This window comes from Marmota flaviventris, chromosome 11 (genome assembly GCF_047511675.1).
Source record: "Marmota flaviventris isolate mMarFla1 chromosome 11, mMarFla1.hap1, whole genome shotgun sequence".
Taxonomy (NCBI): Eukaryota; Metazoa; Chordata; class Mammalia; order Rodentia; family Sciuridae; genus Marmota; species Marmota flaviventris.
In genome coordinates this window covers 81,153,997-81,176,158 of record NC_092508.1, presented here as the reverse complement: position 1 = coordinate 81,176,158, position 22,162 = coordinate 81,153,997, and the positions used below count along the sequence as shown (strand labels likewise).

Genomic DNA, 22,162 nt, shown 5'->3' with positions numbered 1-22,162 from the left:
GTGAGGCCTCCTCCCTCCCCCAGCTGGTCTGTTGTGACAGAGCTCTGGTGGGGCCGACATGAGAAACCTCCCTGAGGAGCTGGCCTGGGCCAGGGTTTAGTCTGACCCAAATCAAAATCTTTAGGCAAGTCCTTTGAGTCTAACCTCACTCCAGAGACTTACAGCACAGGTAACATTTCCCTCAACTATTCTGAAGAGATCAATGGAAGGAAAACTCAAGTCTATTAAAAAAATAGTTTTCTGCTTGGCATCTGTGTCTTAAGTTTGATGTTACTGGGAGAAAGGGTGTCTGCCTCCTCTTCATTAATGAGCTCTGTATAAATGTGAGCCCATTTCTTTCTGTTTGTGGAGCAGTGTAGGCCCTCATTTCTGTTCTGATCTCACATTTTTCCTTAAAATGCACATGGAATTGACACATCTGGGTGAAAAAACGAGATGGGCCAATGGGAAACTGCAGTTTTAAAATATGCATCAATACCAGTATAGGACCAAAGTAATGAGTTAATTTTAATTTGTTTTCCTTGCTCACAGATGTCCTTGAAGGTTACAACGGGACCATTTTTGCGTATGGACAGACTTCATCAGGGAAAACCCACACCATGGAGGTAAGGTTGCAGCGAGCTGTGCTGCCCGTCTCTGCAGTGACCGAGTAGAACTGATGCTGCAGCAAAACTTGAGGGATATGTGGCTTTCTTTACTGCACAATGGAGACAGTTATGTTTGGCCAATTAATTTTGTCTTTGAGAAGTTTTTAAATAGCAGTAATAAAAACAATTCTTTGTTGATAGCTCTGTCGAACTGTAGAAATAAATTATGTTAAAACATAATCATCAGGGCTGGGAAGTACTTGGTGATACAGTATATGCCTGGCATGTGGGAGGCCCTGGGTTCAATCACTAGCACTGCAATAATCTGCAACCCACAAATCAATAAAGTGACGTGAGTATCCTTATGAACTGGGGCCCAGCCTAACCCATAGAGCCTGTTGTGACAATCATTTGCATGGGAGAGAGCTTTACTTATTCTTTAGAGTAAGTACAGACTATAGGTCAGGGAGGTGAAGAAGTTATCCTGTAGACCACAAGCAGCCCACAAACATACTATTGTTTGGCTTGTGTGGTGGTTTAAAAGAAAATTGTAGACAGTGTTTAAAATGGGATGACTTCACACAGTTCTGATTTTTCTACCATAGGTTGAACATTCTGAAGATCTCACCACAATGGGTGAATTTCCCCACAAATGAAAAGCAGACTTCCCTAGATCAGGGACCTTTACTGTCTCATTGGCTTTTCCATTAACATTTCTTGTGCATGGAACAACAGATGTTATGGAGAAAAGGTTCCATAAAACATTTATTAAAATAGTACCCACACTGTAGTCCTGGTCACCCCCTGTTCATAGGGCTGGGTTCTCCAGCAGACCCTACCATACTTCACATACACTGAAGGTGACATGAATTTATGCTGACCATACTTCCTTGCTAACTTGCATATATGGCCCCTGTAGACACCCAAGGGAGTGACCCCAGGTCACATTGCTTGCTGTAGAGCTCTGTGACTTCTAAGTTGTCTTCCAAAGAAGGCACATTTTGGACCAAACTGGCCCCTTGCACCGCCCTCTTCCTCCTTTTTACCAGGACTCCTGTATGGCCTTCAGGGCTGGATAATTCTCCTGAAGGCTAGGCCCAACTGACAGGTGAGGAGAGGAGGAGAGAGTGGTTATTATAAGAAACTGCACAGAGCAAGTTTGGGGAATTAAGCTTACAAGCAGCAGGGAAAGCTGAATCCTTAATCCTTCAAGCTAAGGTGTTTTCATTTACCTACCCTCCTGGGAACAGCATGGAGACGGCTGCTGCAGAACAGGGTTAGCTTATGAATCATTCCTATTGAAGAGGAGATTTCAAAGGCACAGGGCTAAAATCCTCAGGGCTCTGATGTTCTGCATGCACTGATTTCAGGTGTTGGATAGGATGCGAGTGAGGGTGGGAGATCTCGTTGCTGTGGTGTTGACTCTCTTTCACCGATTTTGCTAGAGACAAAGTAGTTCAGAGACTGTGCAGATTAAAGAAATAGGAGGTTTATTGCCACCTTTTCTTGAGCAGGACTGTCTCTTGACACACAAGCTGTATCTGCCCAGGGGACAAGTCTCCACCTCTCACACCCTACAGCAGTGACCCTGGGTAACACCAGCCTTCCTGTCTCCATGCTCTGCCTCAGCCCTCACCCTCTCTCTCTTTCTGGGCCCCAAACCCTTCACCTTTTAGGTTCTAAAAAAGCTGCAGTTTTACATTTCCTGAGGCCCACTCACTGCAGTGGGAAGAATATGCTTCATAGGTCTCAGGGCACACGAGAGGGAGACAGAGCCTCTTGTGAGGCAATCTATTAGTTTTTTTGAAAATTACCAAACTGTACAATACAAAAAACAAATTCTCAATATTTATTTATTTATTTATTTTTTTGGAGTTGTAGATGGACAGAATGATTTTATTTTATTTGTTTATTTTATACGGTGCCAAGGATCAAACCCAGTTCCTCATCTATGCTAATCAAGCTCTCTGCCACTGAGCTATGGCCCCAGCCTTCGATATTTAAAATCCCCCAACTCATAGGGAATGCTTACAAGAATCACTTTTAAGCTTTGTGATTCATTAATCTTTGGGAAATACAGAGTATTTACTAAATGTCAGAAGTTTATAAGACAGTAAGAGAGAGACTGCTCCCCAGGGTAACATCTTACTGGAGGCGGGGGGAGTAGATGAGTGTGGGTGATGGGGAAGAGCTGTACCAGCCCTTTCATAACAGTATGGGAGGCATTTTGCTAAATCAGAGGCTCTCGAGTCCTAGGTGCTTCTGTCTCCCCATGTCAACTCTGCTCTCCTGCCCAGAGAGCACTCATTGCCAACTGAAGGAAACTAGATTCTCTATAGATTTCACCTCCAGTTGCCTAAATTCTTTTGCCCCTGAATCATTGGTTTCAAAAAGATGATGGCAACGAGTTGCTTTTCTTTATTGTGACTTCTGAAGATCACACACTAATGCCTGCAGTTGAAAGGAGTTGGTGTGGATGAGTCCTTTTCCTCTGCCACCCAGCCCCCCTTGCTGAATCCTCTTCTTTTGTAGGGGAATTATAGGTTGGAGAAAGGTAGGGGATATTTCAAGAGGAAAGCAGAGGAAAGGAGGAGTCCCAAGTTGGAGTTACAGAGCCTATAAGAGATGAAGAAATCCAGGACCCTGGAATGCAATTAAGTCAAAAAAGCTCTGCAGGTTCTGCATCCTCTAAAAGGAAGATTTTATGTATTCAGAATTATTATTTGCGTTATGATCTTTCAGAGGCATTCAAAAGGGGGATGCTAACTTCCTGAGTGAACAGAGATGTCACATTTTAAAGCTGTTTTTCATTTTAATCCCTCCAATTTTGGGTCTGATATCCAGTGGTGATTCCATTATCTTCTGTTGAGGGGAACAAACACAAACCTGCATAAAATCGGAAATATTAGCTTCTCATGATGAAGAGAAGGGGAGGGGTTCAGTAAGAATATGAATCACTGGACAGTGTTGCTGCTTAGCTTGGGAGGTGCCATCATGTGAGGGCTATGAACTTGTCAGCAGGGTACCCAGGATGCTAGGGGTGCTGGCTGCAGCCAGGGCCTCTTCTTTGTTCCATGTGTGATGCGGAAGGGAGTCTCGGCTCTGTGTCTCCCTTGTGGTCCTCTGAAGCACACTGATAGAGATTGTTGGAGACACCTTGTGTTTTTCCTCCTGCTCAGAGGGACGCCTAAAGGTCATCCGAATGGTATAGCCTTCACTGCCGTGGAGCTGGGCTGTTGGAGTGATGTAGAACAAAACCACGCAGAGTGCCTAATGCTCGCATACTGCTGGCTGCCTGCTTTCCCATCCTAAGTGATTCAGGAAACTCTGTCCTGCTTGGGAGGTCGAGGGGGCCTCTGGCACTGGAACAAAGAGAGTCTTGTTCAGTTGCCAACGGCCTAGGTCTTGTTTCTTCTTTCATACCAGCTCCTAGAAGGTCACATTTAGTGGGGGAAATTTTTGAAGGGAATTGTACAGGATGCAGTTATAAAAATGTTTCTCCTCTTTGCTATCTGGCAGGAACAAGAGGATGAAGCAGTTCATTTCTTTGCTCCTCGAGGTCATGCCTAATCCTCCAGCTAGGCTGTTCTATAGATGGGCACCATTCTTCCTCGGTTCCCATGCTTCATTATACCTGGTCTTACCTCTGCCTGCATTATTTCTGCCCGTCCTTAATCTGACCCATCCCTCAAGATTTGGTGCCAGAGAAGCCTACTTTTATCACCCCAGCTGGAAAGGCTTTTCTGTTTCCTGAATTTCTGTAGCTTTCTGCTTTTTCGCCACTGTTTATGGCCTGAGGTGATTGTGCACTCTGTGTGTGTGTGTGTGCATGTGTGTGTATTTCATCTGCAAGGCAGCACAGGATTAGTGAAGATCTCTGTCTCTCATACACACCCAGACACATATGCACACTCCACATACATTACACACACACACACACACACACACACCACAAATCCCATATACATCATACACAGAGACATATGTCACACAGAGATATCCCCGGCATACACTTAGATTACGCACAAATACATGTGCATGCCTCATGTATATTATACTCACACACATTTGACACACACTACACAGAGACACTCCATATAACTCACATATATATATACCATACACCCCCATCATGTACATTACACACATCACCACCAGACACTCCCTGGCATACATATAATATTACATGCATACAGTTGTATGTACTCAACATACATCACATTCACACACAAAGAAACACACATACAGACACATAACACACGTACATATAGCACACAAGCCTCATGTAATACCACACACCAACACACAAGCGTCTCTCTCTCTCACACAACACACTGCTTTGGCAGGCTCAGTTTAAGCCAGGAATCAATTAGAAGATAAATCTGATGAAAGAGAAAATATCCCAAGGAACAAATTTTAGTCAGGTAGAAAAATTTTAGATTACTACTCATTCTTTGGTCACGGACCATGGAAAAAGCTAAAAGACTGTCTTGAATTATCAGAGAGCTCTGGATGTTTGTGTAGAGAGGTCTTTTGACTGTCTTGAATTATCAGAGAGCTCTGGATGTTTGTGTAGAGAGGTCTTTTGATTGGCTGTATGGAGTCCTGACATGTGACCAGAAAGAAGTCTGTTTTCACCATAGGTACTGTTTCTGCCAAGTCTCCACAGTCCACAGCGTGTGGGCCGTGATGAGTTGCATGTTTATGATGGCCTCTGCAATTTTAAAGTCCCTAACTCTCAGTGTCCATATGTTGTGTTTTCCTAAGATATTGTGTTAGCTTTTGGTTGCCATGACCAAAATACCTGACAAGAACAACTTAGAGGAGGGAAAATTTATCTGGAGCCCGTGGTTTCGGAGGTCACAGTCCACAGACTCCTGAGTTCATTGCTCTGGGCCCAGGTGAGGCAGCACATCACAGCTGAAGGGCCCAGTAGAGGAAAGCAGCTCAACTCATGATGGGATCAGGAAGCAGAGAGAAGCGGAAGGGAGTCACAGGGAAGAGGAACCTTTCTAGGGCATGCCCCCACCTCTTCCAGCTTCAACCCACCTGCCTATAGTTACCACTCAGTCCATTCTAATTAGAACAGACTGATTAAGTTACAGCTCTCACAATCTGATCATTTCACCTCCGAATATTCCTGCATTCATACAGGAGCTTTTGGGGAGCACCTCACATCCAAACCATAACGGATACATAGTAATTACATAGTAACAGTCTGGGAAGGAGTGTGCTTCAGACTCTTCAGTTTGATTGAGTTCCAACCACTGCTAACTGAGAACCTACTGTGAACTGAATGTTACAATGCTAACATTTATTGAGCCCTTCCTGTGTCACTAAGCACTTTATATATCCTATTTAACTTAAAATCTGTACTAATTCTATGCAATAAGTACTGTATTAAGTCCCCTGAGTGGTAGGTGGAATTATTAATGTCTTGGCCATCCCCATCTTCAGGAAGAATATAGCCAAATTAAAAAGCAATATAAATTCATCAAATGACTTATTATTTATAATAGCTGAGGGCATTCCAGAGGAGTACTCATTTTCCCAGGTAAGAGTATTGCCAAAGGCCAAACAAATCTGCATTCAACTTTTCTGTTGCTTTTAATAAAAGGGAGTGTCAGAATCAGGTGTGCAAAGGAGGACCCACAATGTCAGGTGCTTCCTTGCTACCTTCAAAGTTCTTGCTTTTGGTAACACAAATGTTGACTTGCAAGTCATTTTCAGAGAGATATTTAGTGGTGAAAACCTGCAGAGAAAAAAGGATTAAATGAGGAAAACAGAGCTGATCATCCAGGCACTGGGCCTATTTGGAACAAGGAGATGGGTCAAAATTGTAAAGGTTGTTGGGCATCCCTGAAAGACTGCATGGAAAACTGAGTTTTGTGCTTTGCTTTCATTTCCATTTATTCCTAGGGGTTATAACTTCCTAAAGGTCTAGAAAATTCTCCGGGTTTTCATTTTCCATGATCATTGTGACCTGTAGACTGTGTGTTTGTGCACTAATAGGTAGTTTATCACCTATGACTGTATCCTGAGAAGGCTCACTGGAGGCTGCATACCTAGAGCCACACTAACCTGTTGCTTTCAATGCTTCTGGAACCCTTCTTTAGGAGTTGCTGTCAGATCCTATGGCCTCCTGCCCCACACCCCACTCCTCCAGTCCTTGGGTGGAACTCAGGGCCTTGTGCATGCTTGGGGCACTCACTCTACCACTGAGCCGCATCTCCAGCCCCCATGTCATCTCCTGAACATTTTCAGAGGTGCAAAGTTCTGGGTCTCAAAATTGGATTTAGGGCCAAGGTGTGGTGGTACACACCTGAAATTTCAGCCACTTGGGAGGTAAGGCAGGAGGATTCAAGGCCAACCAAGATAGCTAATTAGAACTTGTCTCAAAATCAAAAAGGTTGAGATGTAGCTCAGTAGTAGAATTCTTGTCTAGCACATACAAGGCCCTGTACTTGTCTAGATGTAGCTCAGTAGTAGAATTCTTGTCTAGCACATACAAGGCCCTGTATTTCCAGTACTAGGCAGAAAAATAGGATTTAGTAATAGTTCAAATAGCAGAAGATTTCATCGATTCCTTACCTCCCTAGGTATGATGAATAAAAGTGGAAAAAAGAATATGATAATATTCCTAATTAATGTGAATTAAGTATTAGAAACAACCAAAAAATATCTGGAATAATTCAGGCTGGGAATTACAAAGTTGAAAATTGATGAAGTGGATTTTCTTGATTGGTCTGTAAAATGACACTGAAGATATTTTGAGAATAAGGTTATTAGAAATTATTGAGCAAGGATGACTTTAATGAAATGAGGTCTTTTAGTTCTTAAGGAGATTTTATTCCAGGAGGTTAACTTACTTGAACTTGTAGGTTCTGGTCAATTTGTAAATATTCACAAATAAAACCCATATCCTCTCATTGCTTGTTCTGCTCCCCCCGCCCCACCTGCAACTACCCACATGCACACATTTGCTGTCCTGAGTTCCAGCAAGAGGGAATATTGTGGGGCCTCACGACTTGAGAGGACAACCCTTTCCTGGATAAAAAACTAAACATATTGAATTATTTTGCCAGCTTTTGGTGTGTTGGCATTTCAGGTAGATTCCAAAGGGTTCTGACAGCCTAGATGTGGGTACTCCCTTCTCCATGGAGTTCTGTTGAAGAAACTCAGGATTAACCCTTCTTTCTTGCACATATTTCCCAGCACTCTTTAATTGCCCGTGTTTGTATATTCCACCCACCAGGGGAAGCTGCATGACCCTCAACTCATGGGGATCATCCCGAGGATTGCACATGATATCTTTGACCATATTTATTCCATGGATGAGAACCTGGAATTTCACATCAAGGTAAGTGCTACAGATGTAGTATCCAAAGAAGAAACTGGGCCCAAAATCGTGTTTCTCAGTCTCCCTATTATTTAGATGTAAAAGATGAATTTATCTATTTCAAATGACAATCTGGTGGAAAGCACAGCCCTATTTATTATTTAAAGACATAGGCCTGTACTTAGCCATCTGGATGGTTTGCTTGAAATATCGAGGTAATGAAAGTAAAAGTTCTCTTTGGGATAGAACCATCTTGATGGTTGTCTGAATTCTGCCCTTTACCTGAGGATTCCTGGGGATAGAACTGAAATATGTCTGTTTGGTATTGAAGAGCATTCCCCACAGTGTGTTCCTTGGAATATAACCACTTGTTTATTAATACCACAGTAAAGGGTTATATGGCAACATAAGCTGGAAAAATGATTTGTTGAATATTGTCAAATTTATCATGAGTTTAAATGTGCTGTTGGGAAATGCCTCTCTGCAAAGGAGAAATGTGCTATGCTACATATTCCTGTGGACACATTTACCCCTTTAGAGTGTGACAGGCTAGTGTTTTAGGAGCATACTCTGGGATATATTGGGGAAAGGGATTCTCCTCCTCCTTTTTCTCTTCCTTTTTATTTTTGTTTTAAACTAGAACCTCTGCTTGGCTTAACTTGGATTTGAAAGAGAGATTTGTATTCTCTTATTATAGGTGTTAATACATGAAATTTGGTATTGGGGTATTAGACCTGTTTTGTTTGCAGATTACTAAAGGCTACTTATTTAAGCAAATTGAGAAAATCATTACAAGATTAAGGATCTGATGGCAGGCATGGAGTAGGGGCTGTGCAGGGCAGAAAATTCAAGCTCTGCTTTTCTTTCTTTCTTTTTTTTTCACTTTAAAAAATTGAGATATAATTCATATATGTGTGTGTGTGTGTGTGTATATATATATATATATATTTCATCCTTTCAAAATGCACAATCTAAAATTGTACAGTCATGATCCTTATCTAGTTCCAGAACATTTCATCACTCTCAGAAGTGACTTCATAACCTATGACAGTCCCTGATATTTTTCTTTCTGTTATTCCCAGACTGTCTTTCTGTCTTTGTTGGGGAGAGAGTTGGGCAATGTGGTAGCTCCTTTTCTGCATGCTCTTATTACAGTTCCACATTCCACTGGGAAGGGGCTCATTGGCCAAGGCTAGAGTAGGTGGTCTCTTGCTATGATTAACTGTGTCCAGGATGCACATGGTATCTGGGTTTCCATCCCTATTACTAGAGGCCAGGTTAAGAGGAAGGGGAGGAGAAGGAGCAGCATTTTTTAATTTGGTACCAGAGGATTGAACCCAGAGACGCTTAACCACTGAGCTACATCCTTTATTTTATACATCTCTTTATTTTATTTTTTATTTTGGGACATGGTCTCTCTAAGTTGCTTAGAGCCTTAAAATTGCTAAGGTTAGCTTTGAACTTGTGATCCTCCTGCCTCAACCTCGTGAGCCACTAGGATTACAGGTATGCACCACCGTGCCCAACAAGAAGAAGCAGTTTTAAGAAGCCATGGAGCCCATCAGGTCAGCTGAAAAATTTTCCTGAAGGCTGGGACTTAGTGCACTGGACCTAAGAGCTTATTAGAGATAAGGAAACTGAAGCTCAAATATGCAAAAGTTAGATGGTCCAAGGCAAGAATAACCCTAGAATGGACCAACTCCGCCTGCAGTGCCTTATCTGTTATATTAAACTTGGTCCCTTACGTCTGCTCTATACTTTTCCAAAATTACATGAAAAGAAGGCAACAACTGTTTGCCCAATTATAAATGACATCCAACAAATCACTTTTCCTTATAGTTCCATTTGTTGACTAAAGCCTGCTTCTCCTTCTTGCCCAAGCTTTGGCATATCTAAGGATACAGAAGCTTGTTGCTTTGATGGGATCAAGATTTAGAAGCTTAGTGCTTTTCTAAGACTGTTTGCATTTAAATACCTTAAACTACTGCAGGGTTCTTATGTGATAATCCTGGAATAAGATGTTAAACCAATTACTGCCCTGGAAATAGTGCCTTGTGTTAGAATCTTATTAAGATAAAAACAGCCCTGGCATGAAGGAGTGGGTAGGGGGAGAGGAACAACACTAAGTCTCTATAGCTGAATTTTATAGTTCAGGTTCCTTTTTTTGCATTAACAGTTATGTTTCTTATTTCATAAATAATAATTATTAGTAGATAAGTTAGCAGCTGACTGCTCTGTATTTTGAACTTAGTATTGACAGACACTAAATCCAAAGAAAGAAGGCTGATCAGATCAAGGCAAAATTGAAAATCTGTTCCTTGAAATGAATCCCACAGATGTTTTAAACATGATTTCTGAACATGTTCTTGCTCAATGCCAAACAATGCCTATTTTCCTGCTGCCTGGTCTCACAAAATTTTAGAAATGACAAGATAACAACATTAGACCCCCCACCCCACCTAAAGCAGAAATTAATAAACCAGAATTCTGCTTCTACTTTCATTAAATGTAAGTAGGATTCTAATTGTCAGATTTGACAATATCTAATTTGTGACTGCTTTTTAGATGTAATTAATATTCTCTATAATCTATGGATATGATGCCACATGTTTAAGATCTCAGAGGTAACAGAAAATCTTAATGGAAATCGAACAATTCTGAAATAAGTAGCATGGGTTGGCACCAGCATGGAGCTGGCCGCCAGAAGGGTCCGGATTAGAGACATTTTAGCATCGGAGGCCAAACAGGCCTAAGAATTAGGGCTGCAGGAGTGTATCAGGAGTGAGGGGCAGGGGTGGAGGTCAGTGGTACAGGCCCTGGATTCAGTCCCCAGTACTGCCAAAAAGTAAGCAAAACCATTTATGTGTCCATGACAGATGGAGTGACAGGGTGGGGGTGGGGGGTTGCAAAGATGTTCAGGTAGTTGGATATTGTTAGGGGTACAGACAACCAGGAGAGCAGGCCCAGCTACAAGTTTCAAGGTTAAAAGCCAGGACCCCAAGTCTCCCAGTCACTGGGAAGTTAGATGGTTTCAGACTGAGGCACATGAAAGATGATAAGCTAGGGCTGAATTGGGGTAGGGACTTGGACCAGGTAGGGAGTCTTCATGTTCCCTGAGGTAGAGGCAGGACTGGTCCCGAGCTGGGACATGGGGGTGAAGGCTCACCTGCTCATCATAGCCTTGCTTTACAACTCTATAGCTATAGTCATGAAAGCTTAATGGCAGAATATATTTTGAGAGATGCGTCGTTAGGCAATGTTGTTATTCCGTGAGCATTATAGAGTAAATTTACACAAACTCAGGAAGCTACGATGTCAGGAGGTAATATAATCTGATGGGACCACTGTTGTAAACACAGTTCATTCTAGGGTGTATGACTGTATTTTCTTTTTGGTTATTTCCCTGTTTAGATTTCAAAAACACTTATGAACATGGAGGAGAAAAAATTCATCTGAGAGGCAAAAGTCAGATGTAAACAGAGTATAGACTCCTAGGGGGAATTTTTGATATCATAAGGTCTAATGGCTTTGTGACAGATGGGAAAAGGAAGGCCTAGGGTCTTGGCTGCCTGTGAATTAAATGCCCAAGACCACATATTTCGTTTATAGAGTTCTTAAACATCAGCTAGCAAAGTATCTCCTGGGGAATTTAGAAGCTGACTCCTAGGCCCTTGTGTAGTCTCTGTGAGATTCTAATTCAGTAAGACTTCAGGGCTCTGCAATTTAAACAAATTCTGTAAGTGATGCTGATGTAAGTGGCTCTTGGGCTGAGATTTGAGATTGATTATCTGGAAGGATTCCCTCTCTTCCTTTCACGTGTGTGTGTGTGTGTGTGTGTGTGTGTGTGTGTGTGTATGTGTATTTTGCTGGAGATTAAACTCAGGGCCTTACACTTTTTTTATTTTGAAATAGGGCCTTGCTAAATTACCCAGGCTGGTTTTGAACTTGTGATCCTCCTGCCTTAGTCCTCTGAGTAGCTGAGGTTACAGGCATGTGCTACCACGCCCAGCTTCTAATCATCTTTTATTCAACCACATTTGTCCAGATCTTTCCTAGACTGGCCATCACTAGCTCTCTCCCAGTTACCCTTTGAACTCTTGTATTTCCAAGTTCCTTGCCCATGTCCTTCCCAGTGCTCTCACAGAGTCTGTTGAGGTTGTCAGTATCATGCAATAAGCTGAGGACTACTAATTTTTAAAAATCACTTGCAGAGAATGTTTTCCATCCTGGCTGTTGTTATACATAAAAGTTTGCTTGGTGCTCATCTAAGGTACAGCCTGGAGTTCTCTCGTAAGCGGCCTCTGGCACATTGGTTTGACTGACACCAGAGGACACCAAGGGATCTGCCTTGTGTGGGGAGGGAGACCATCTACACTTAGCAGAGATGCCTTTGGCATCTCCTCTTACTCTTCTTAGCCATGCACAACAGAAGCTTTTATGACTTCTAAATAATGATGTTTTTGAAATATAGTGTGGCATTTCTATTCCAAATTCAATTTATTTTTAACCAGGTTTCCTATTTCGAGATCTACTTGGACAAGATAAGGGACTTACTTGATGGTGAGTAACTGAATGCTTGTCTTTATTTGCTGTTTAACTTAAGTCCAGGAGGTTGAAACGATTTACAGCACTTCCGCTTGAGGAACTGATGAAAATTTATAGAGATCTTGTCTTGCCTTTAGGCTATATGCTTTTTCATAGATACAGCTTCAACTTGCAAATTGCAAAAAGATTAGATTTACCTATCTTCTGCATCAATTTCTATTTTTTTTCCAATAGAGGGTCTTTAACTTTTATTTTCTTCTTTGCATGTCATCATTATCATCTCTATAGTGTCCAAGACCAACTTGGCTGTTCATGAAGATAAAAACAGAGTTCCGTATGTAAAGGTATGAGGAAGACTTGATGGGTGGTGTGATTGATTTCTGTCCAGGCACTGTTGAAATAATTATTACACAAGATGCCCAGAATATTATCTATAAAAGCTATATAGTTATTTAATCACATTTCTTTATATTCTTTGGTTTTGAAAAAATCAGTATTTGATTTTTTTAATTGTATCTTTCGTTTATATAAATCATTATCATCTTCTTTTGTTCTGGGAATCAAACTCAAGACCTCACATGACTATTCTAAGCATACATGCTTTACTACTGAGCTACACCCCAGCTCTTTTTATGTAAATTAGTATTATTTAGAAATTATTTAATTTTGTTCACATTAAAAAATATCTATTTATTTATATGTGTATTTATTTTGTGGTCCTGAAGATTGAACCAAAAGTGCTCTACCACTGAGCTGCATCCCCAGCATTTTTAATTTTTTATTCTGTGACAGGGTCCTAGTTTCTGAGGGTGGTTTTGAACTTGCAATCCTCCTGCCTCAGCTTCCTGATCTCTGGGTTTATAGGCATGCAGTACTGCACCCAGCATCATTTTCATTTGAAGAGGTTGAGGGAGGAGGATCACAAGTTCAAGGCCAGCCTGGGCAACTTAGCTAGACCCTGTCTCAAAAAAAAAAAAAAAAATTAGAGAAAAAGAAAAAAAAAAAAAAAAGGATCTGGGGATATAGCTCAGTAGAAGAGCGCCCCTGGGTTCCATCCCTAGTACTGCAGGAGGAAAAAAAAGGTTTCAGCTTTGAGCACAGTAGTTGATACTTTGTAGTCAGAAATCCATCATAGCATTATATGTAGAACTTCAAAGTGTCTCTTGATGGCTAAAATGGTAAATAAATAAAGATGGAAGGCAACACTGTACTTCATGCATTTCTTCTCATCGATTTTTTCTTTTGTTTTGTCTCCTGAAAATACTGCTATTGAATATGAGTATGTACTCAAAAACCTGGGAGAATCCAGCATTTCTTTTATGGTTTCTCCTAGGTTTCCCAGGGTTTGCTCACACTTCTCTTTAATGTAGAATTCAAGCCCTAGGCAAGGGGAAGTTGTTGGATCAACATTGCAGCTTTTCTATTTATCTGTACCTCTAAAACGAAATGGGAAAGTGTGTTTAGCTGCTTCAAAATATTGTTGCTTTTCAACTCTTCCAATGACCAACCGACTTGCTTCCGACTCCCTTGCAGGGGTGCACTGAGCGGTTTGTGTCGAGCCCTGAGGAGGTTATGGATGTGATAGACGAAGGCAAAGCCAACCGGCATGTGGCAGTGACAAGTAAGCACCACGTGGTTTCCTTCCTGTGATGAGGGACATGGTGGGTGGTGATGAGGTGCAGATGCAGGAAAGCAGGGTAAGGCTACAGGAGAGCAGTGGCCCCAGATGCCAGACCACATGCAGCATGAGCCTGCCCAGGCCTGTCAGGAGAAATGTCCTCACTGTACTCGAAACTCTGAGGTGTTTAAAACTCTGGGTGAGACTTATGGACCCTGATAACAGGCTCAGCCTGAATGTTGGAGGAAAACAGAGAAGTCAGCTTCTAAGTTATTCATTTTAACCATAGTATTTATTGCTCAGTTAAAAAAAAAAAAATCAACAGCAGATGATCAGCTCACTTGCCTGGCTGTCCCGCCTCGGCATGTATGTCATGTGTCAGGGAAGCCATGTGGGTTGCTAGAGCATCAGAGGTTCCATGAGTTATCTGTGGGACAAATGAGGGAGATTTCACATGAAGCTGAAGGAATGAAAGATCTCTAACTTATAGGAGAAAAAACATCTAGAGAGGAATTGTGGGCATTGCAGAGTATCCTAACATGATCAAGGTGCTGACATTGACAGAGAGGGTCAGCTTGCTATTTCTGATCTCAATCTCAGCATGTGTACCACCTGGATGACTGAGGCTCTGGGAGGCAGGATTTAACCTACCACAGGAGAACACTCTAAGCCTGCTACTTGGTGAGGTTTGCTACCTGGAAAGGTAGTGAGGTCACAGTCATGTTGTAGAAGAGATTCACGCATAGGTTGGTTGACTGGTTTAGGCTCTGGAAGTCTCTTATACCCAAGTTTCTTTGATTGTGTGATCCAGAACTGTAATTCTCACCTTTTCTTTGTACCAACACGGTATCAGATGATATTTGAATAGGTGGCAAATTTAATAGGTGAGCCTGGACTTGTAAACAGTGTAGGTCAAACTCCACTTCCTGCTTCAAACATACATGTACCTGAAAGAAGTTATTCCCTATTTCATAAGCTGTTCATGGCATACCTGACAACACATTTTGGTCCCTGGTTCAGAACTGCTGGTTCAGAACATCACTTTTATCATTCTGCCAAGTTTTTTTTTTTTTAATCATTTTAAGTGTACAATTCTGTGATATTAAGGGCATTCAGGTTGTGTCCATCATCCATCTCCAGAAGTCTTTCATCTGTATCCATTAAATACTATCTTCCGTTCCCCTTTCCCCCAGCCACTGTTCTACTTTGTCTCATGACAAAATATTTCATATAAGGTATCTCATGCAAGCATATTCCTGCAGTATTTCACTTTTGTGACTGGCTGATTTCACTTAGCATAATGTCTGCAAGGGCTCTCCATACTATAGCATGGGTCCTTTTTAAGAGTGACTAATCTCCCATTGCACGCCACATTTTATTTATTCATTTATTCATCAATGGACTCTAGGTTGCTTCCACCTTTTGGCTGCCGTGAATAATGCTACAATAAACATGGATATACAAATACTTGTCAGACTTCCTGATTTCCTTTGGCTGTTTACCCAGAAGTGGAATTAATTGCTGGATCCTCTGGCAATTCTACTTGTTGTTCTTCAGTCACCACAGTACGGTTTTTCTCTAGCAGGGGCACCTTTTACAGTCTCACCAGCAGTGCACAAGGGTTTCAGTTTCTGCACATCCTCATCAACACTGGTTATTTTCTCTCTCTGGGGGTATTAGCTATGCAGATGGGTGTCAGCTGGTATCCTTTGTGGTTTTGATTTGCATATCCCTAATTATTTGTGATGTTGAGCACCATTTCATATGCTTATTGTCTAGTTTGTGTATCTTCTTTGAGAAATGCTTATTCAGGTTCTTTACCATTAAAAAATTATATTGTTGTTGTTATTGACTTTTTGGAGTTCTCTATATGTTCTGGATATCCAGCTCTTGTCAGATACATGATTTGCAAATATTCTCTCAAATTTTATGGATTACCTTTCACTCTGTTGATAGTGTCCCTTGATGTGCAAAGCATTTTAATTTGGAGAAGTGAAATGAATGTACTTTTCCTTTTATTGCTTGTGCTTTTGGTGTCAGAGCTAAGAAATCATTTTCAAGTCCGATGCTATGAAGCTTTTCACTTTTGTTTTCTTTTAAGAGTTTCTTAGTTTTAACTTTTACATTTAGATCTTTGATCCTTTTTGTGTTAATTTTTATATAAAATCAAGGGTGTGATTTTTTTTTTTTTTTTTTTTTGGTGTGTATATCCAGTTTTTCCAACCTCATTTGTTGAAAAGATTGTCCTTCCGCCATTGAATGGTCTTGACATCTTGTCAAAAATTATTTTGATTATATCAACAAGAATATCTCCCTGAGCTCTCCATTCTCTTTCATTGGTCTATGTGTCTGTTTTTATGCTAGCACCTCATTGTTGTTTTCTTTTTCTTAGGCACCAAGGGGTTAGGCAACATCCCAAGCCCTTTTTTGTACTTTTTTAAATTTAGAGACAGGGACTCACTGAGTTGCTTAGGGCCTTGCTAAATTGCTGAGGCTGGCATTGAATTCAGAATCCTCCTGCCTCAGCCTCCTGAGCTGCTGGGATTATAGGCATGTACCACTGTGCCGGCTGTTGTTGTTTTCTTTTTTTGTGGGAATGTCTCACTGTATTTCTGGGGCTGTCCTCCTGCCTCAGCCTCCTGAATGTTAGGGATGCCAGGCCTGTGCCACCACACCAGGCCTTACATTATTTTAGTTATTATAGCTGTGTAATGACTTTTGAAAATCAGTAAGTGTGAAACTTCCAACTTTGTTCTTAGTTTTCAAAATTATTTTGGTATTTTAGGATCTCTTGAGATTCCATATGAATTTGAGGGCACATTTTTCTATTTCTATAAAAATAATAATTATTGAGTTGGGTGTGGCAGTACACACCTGTGGTCAGGAGGCTGAGGCAGGAAGATTACAAGTTCAAAGCCAGCCTCAGCAAAAGTGAGGAACTAAGCAACTCAGTGAGATCCTGTCTCTAAATAATATACAAAATAGAACTGGAGATGTGGCTTAGTGGTCGAGGCCCCCCTGAGTTCAAACCCCAGTACCTTCCCACCCCCATATATATATATATAAATTTGTATTGAATCTGTAGATTGCTTTGGGAGGTATGACATCTTAAAAATATTAAATCTTTTAACAATGAATATGGGATGTGTTTTCATTTATTTGTGTCTTTAATATCGTTTTAGCAATAGTTTTTAGTTTGCAGGTTAAATCTTTTATTTTCTTGGTTAAGTTTGTTCTTAAGCACTTTACCCGTTTTTTTTTTTTTTTTAATTTTGTCTATTTTTTTCTTAATTTCCTTTGTGATTTTTCGCTTTTAAGTATATGGAAATACACCTGATTTTTGCTTGTTGATTTTGTTTCATGCAATGTTGCTGAATTTATTATTTATGGCATTTTTGAAAATGGGATATTCAGGGTTTTTCCACATATAATCTGGTTAGATGCTTTTGAGAAATGATTGCTGGTGAGGTTTGAATGAATCAGCCGCTGGGGTCTCTGTGATGCTTGATGGACAAAGACCAGGGGCGGAACAGCTTTTTATTTCCAGTACCCCATCCTAATGAGGCATATATAATCTTGGAGACCTTCTGTGCACTTAGCATGGGTTATAGAAGTGTGTGTCTTAATCCTTCCTTAAGAAAGTCCTAATCCCTCCTTAAGACAGCTTATGATATTCCCGATAAGACCAGGCTTACACATATGACCAAGGCAGAATACATCAGGTACTAAGTCTGAGGGATTTCAAGTGAGCTGGGGAGGAGGTTGTGAGCTTCTTGGAGAGTCAGGTGAGGAGGATGTTGGAGGACAGGGGCTTCCAGCAGAGCTGGAAGATCTGTTCTCTCAAACTGCTGACCCAAATTTTTAGATTAATTTCTTTGCTAGTTGAAGACATTTTAAAATCTTCCATTTCTAAAATGAGCCTTGTTTGTAGGAGAAACTGTGGTCTGACATGATTTTTAAAATTGTCTGGACTCACTTCAAAGACATGGAGTGGGTTAGGCATGATTTGCTGTGCTTTTAAGAGCAGGGTTTGCTACCTATGTTCATGAGTTCTTTGGAGAGCAGTAAACTATTTTCCTTTTCAGACATGAATGAACACAGCTCTAGAAGTCACAGTATCTTCCTGATTAATATTAAACAAGAGAATGTAGAGACTGAAAAAAAACTCAGTGGGAAGCTTTATTTGGTTGATTTGGCTGGGAGCGAAAAGGTAATTGCTTCTTTATTTGTATTATCTGTAATTCTCCGTCATTTGCTTTAGTGTGCAATGATATAATTTCTGTGCCTCTGTATCCCCTGGTTTTAAAGAGCTTTTAAAGTTTCCAGTGTTGCGCCAAGGTGTTATTAAATTCAACCTTTGTTTTCCTGCTCTTTCCTTTCCGTTCCTGAAGTCTCCTGTTTGTATCACAGACAGGTACATCGAATGCTCTCTGATTTGTGCCTGTTAGGCCCTGATGACGACACTGGCAAGTGTTGGTCTGAACTTAGCCTGGCAAAAAGGTGGCTGCACAGATGTGGGAGAGACTGGAATGCCTGAGGACAGGAAAGATCCCCAGGAGGAGCCAGACTCAAACATGCCGGGAAGGGGCTTTGCGGTCCGAGGGTGGAGCCCTGCCTCTGCATGTTTCCTTTGCTGATAGGAGAGCTAGACCCTAGACCTGTCCCTGTGTCCCCTGGTTCTCCTGGCAGTGGTCTGGACTGAGTACTGACATGGGTGGCTTTGGCTCCTTCAGATTATGAGGCTGTTGTCAGTCTTAGCCACGAGCTCTGACTATACTCTGCTTTTGTACGGATCCTGTCTTGCCCTCTGTTCCCTGATCTTAAGCCTCCCGAGGCTACTCTCCAGCTTCTGAAACCTGAATCTAGCCAGAATCTCTAGCCTGTGAGCTTCCCAGACCCCCGTGGGCAGCGTCACAGAGCCAGTCCAAGTGCACAATGCCTTTCACCCATCATCAGTGACATCAGCTGGAGGTCCACATCAGGACAAGTCTGGAGGCGTGGTCACTCTCCCTAATTGGACAGTTGACCCCCACTTGCTGCATACACCACAGAGTTCCTGTATTCTCAGTAATGGTAACTAACAGCCATGTAAGTCATGGGTGCTTCGGTTACCCTTTCATTTGCATTTATAAAACAGTGTGCATAAAACCATCTAGAAGTTCCTGGTTGGAATCTGAAAATTTACTGGTGTGGGCTGGTAATTTGGTCAAGCAGATATTCACCACCATGGAGTAAGGGTGCAGTTCTAGACTGACCATGACATTACTGCCATGCCAGCTATGAGTCCAGACAAAGAGCTGAGTGGCCCCTTCACTCTCACTGAGTGCAGAGATGAGTGTTTAGGGTCTAAATAAGCCTGAAAACTGCCTACTAGTAGCTGGCAGATCTGAGTGGAGGCCAGTCTCTGCACAGTGTTGGTGCTTATTGCTAATGATATTCATGAGATGTTTTAAAGTGTCCTTCGTATATTTTCTTTTGTTCACATCCATTTCTCTTTGCCCTAAATGTGTCCACATGACTGGTGGTGTGAACTTGTAGAACAGAACTCTGCATTTTAGCTCTCATCTCCTCTAAATGGCTTTCTTCCTGAGGCTGGCAGTTTAGCATCTCTGGAGCTCAGTTTCCTTGTCTGTAAAGGAAGGTGATAAATAGTACCTGTTTTGTGTATTTTATGGAGTTAAGATACTCAAATACAAAAACACCTTAAAATCCATAATGTGAGTAGGCTGTTATCATTTGTGACCCATCAGGTACACAGTTGATCTGTCTGTAAGCAGAGGTGTCCATACCCACAATTCCAAGACAGATGAGAATCTCTCCTATTTGAATGAATATGCATTCACCTGTATCTTAGGGGCTTCTCCTTTATTGTAATTGACATCCATCTTTGTGCAGTTTAAAATTATTTCTCTTCTTTCCTTTAGAGAGCAGCTGCTCACCCTGCACCGTTTGTGCAGGCAACAGAGACATGAATCATGTCGAGTCCTCTTTTTTTGCAGCCTCTATAAACGGCTCTCTACCCAGAGCAAATGCTGTAAATATGAAATTACCAGCAATAACACAGCAGAGGAGGCACTGTGCATGGGGCTTCTGGCTGCAGAGGGGGGAAAAAAAAAGACAAATTTACAATGTAATGCACCCCTTCTTGACTTTTTATGCCTCTCTGATGGGCATTGCTCTTTGAATATTGTTTATTTTCCTTTCCTTCTTCTTTTTCTTTGCTATGGAAGTAATCTGGGAAGGAACAGAGTTGGGACAACCTTCTCCACTACCTGTTGGTCCTTTACCTGAATTGATGGCTTATAATTTACATTTCCCCCACTGTCCCTTTTGCTGTGGCTTTAGATGGCATTTTCTCTCAGTGCTTCCCTATGGACATCCTCTGGTATGGAGGCTATGGCTTGGTCTCCCAGGGCCTGAGCTTACCCTGGTGACAACACTTCTGGAGCCTGATTTCCCTGGATGGATATCCCCGGGGGAAGCATCTGCAGCTCTCCCACTTGAGGCATTTCAGCCATTCCACTAAAACCTAATCGAGAGGAAAATGACAGCAGGAGAGACCAAATCCCCAGCCTCATGCCTCAGGGATGGTTTTATCAATGTGGTTCTTACTTACTTCTGTTTTTCCTTTCTTTCCAGGAGGGCCTTCCCCTTTGCCCTTGTGTGTGGACTTAAGATCTCCATTTTGTGTTTTGGCGTCCTGTGCAGCTCACTGCTTTTCCTTCTCTTTGGTAGGTCAGCAAAACTGGTGCAGAGGGAGCTGTACTCGACGAAGCTAAAAACATCAATAAGTCTTTGTCCGCCCTTGGAAATGTGATCTCTGCCTTGGCAGAAGGGACAGTAAGTGATCCTGCTCCATCTATTAAATAGTATTACCAGAAGTCGCCTTTGGGTTTCCTTGTTCTCTTTGCCACACACCCCAGAGAGTCATTTGTTTTCCTGTTTGGAAAAGAGAGAGGGAATCCTGGCTGTGGACGCCTGTGGCTGGGAGATCCAGTCCATTAAAAAGTGTGAATGGTGATGCTGATTTCCTATGGGCATTCTAAACTTTTGCAAGATCCAGGGACCTGGCCACAAATTCTTAGAAACACATGTTTCTAAGTTCAGCGTCTACATACCCAGCTTGCTTGCTTGCTTCTGTGTTTTTTCCTTTCAAAGAGCTGTCAAAACCAATACTAATTATTTCCCAAACAGAAAACACACGTGCCATACCGGGACAGCAAGATGACTCGGATCCTCCAGGACTCTCTGGGTGGGAACTGTAGAACTACCATCGTCATTTGCTGTTCTCCCTCTGTCTTCAATGAGGCTGAGACCAAGTCCACGCTGATGTTTGGACAGAGGTGCGTGTGGTCTCTGGGGACCCGTTCTCTGAGCTGGCTCTGAAGTCTTAGCCTTGAGTGGCGCGGGACTCACGTTGGAGACTAACAACGTGAGGGCAAGGGGTTACTGAACTGCATCTAGCAGGTGATCTGTAAACTTGAGACACAATTTATTGAGGCCAAAGGGATGATTATGTTTTTAAGGAATGGGTAGAAATATACCAGTGAGAAGTATGATGTCTAAAAAAACAAAACACCCAAATTAACTGTAGATGCAAATTTGTAATAGAGCCGAGTATCATTTGTGTTCTTGGTGGAATTGAAGTCTAACTGAGGTTCATATGATTTCAAGTGTATAAACCTCAGGATTGATAACCTCTTTAACTCTCATATTTAGGATCCATTGCAAAGGTCCTAATAACAATAAATCAATCAGAAACATAAATGAATATAGAGCAGTGGCATAAATAGACAAGGGAAGGAAAGGAATCCACACTTACCTGATAGTAGGTGGGACAGAGTTTATGCTAAGGAAGAGGCTAGCAGCAACCATCTTCTCACCTTCAAAATGTCCTCAGTCTCTGCAGAGTGTTGGTGAGTCTAGCATTCACTTTCATGTGTGTGGCTGGATTCTTTTCTTCCTATCCTTACTAGCCATTTTCTTTTCCCTCACCTCCTCCTCTGGACCAAGGCTGACCTCCTTCAGTCCTGTTTCCCCAGTTTTGGTGTCCAGCCCTCATCCTCTCAGTTG

General features: G+C 41.7%; 1 protein-coding gene across 1 annotated transcript in view; it reads left to right on the top strand.

Annotated features, from left to right (window-relative positions):
- Positions 1-22,162, top strand: part of Kif5c (kinesin family member 5C) — a 136,935-nt gene that overhangs the window by 55,799 nt on the left and 58,974 nt on the right. The window contains exons 3-10 of the mRNA XM_027938012.2: positions 532-605; positions 7,843-7,947; positions 12,438-12,486; positions 12,760-12,815; positions 14,005-14,092; positions 18,175-18,299; positions 20,825-20,929; positions 21,284-21,432. Of these exons, the coding sequence (XP_027793813.1) occupies positions 532-605; positions 7,843-7,947; positions 12,438-12,486; positions 12,760-12,815; positions 14,005-14,092; positions 18,175-18,299; positions 20,825-20,929; positions 21,284-21,432 (751 nt within the window). The remainder of the gene's footprint in view (positions 1-531; positions 606-7,842; positions 7,948-12,437; positions 12,487-12,759; positions 12,816-14,004; positions 14,093-18,174; positions 18,300-20,824; positions 20,930-21,283; positions 21,433-22,162) is intronic.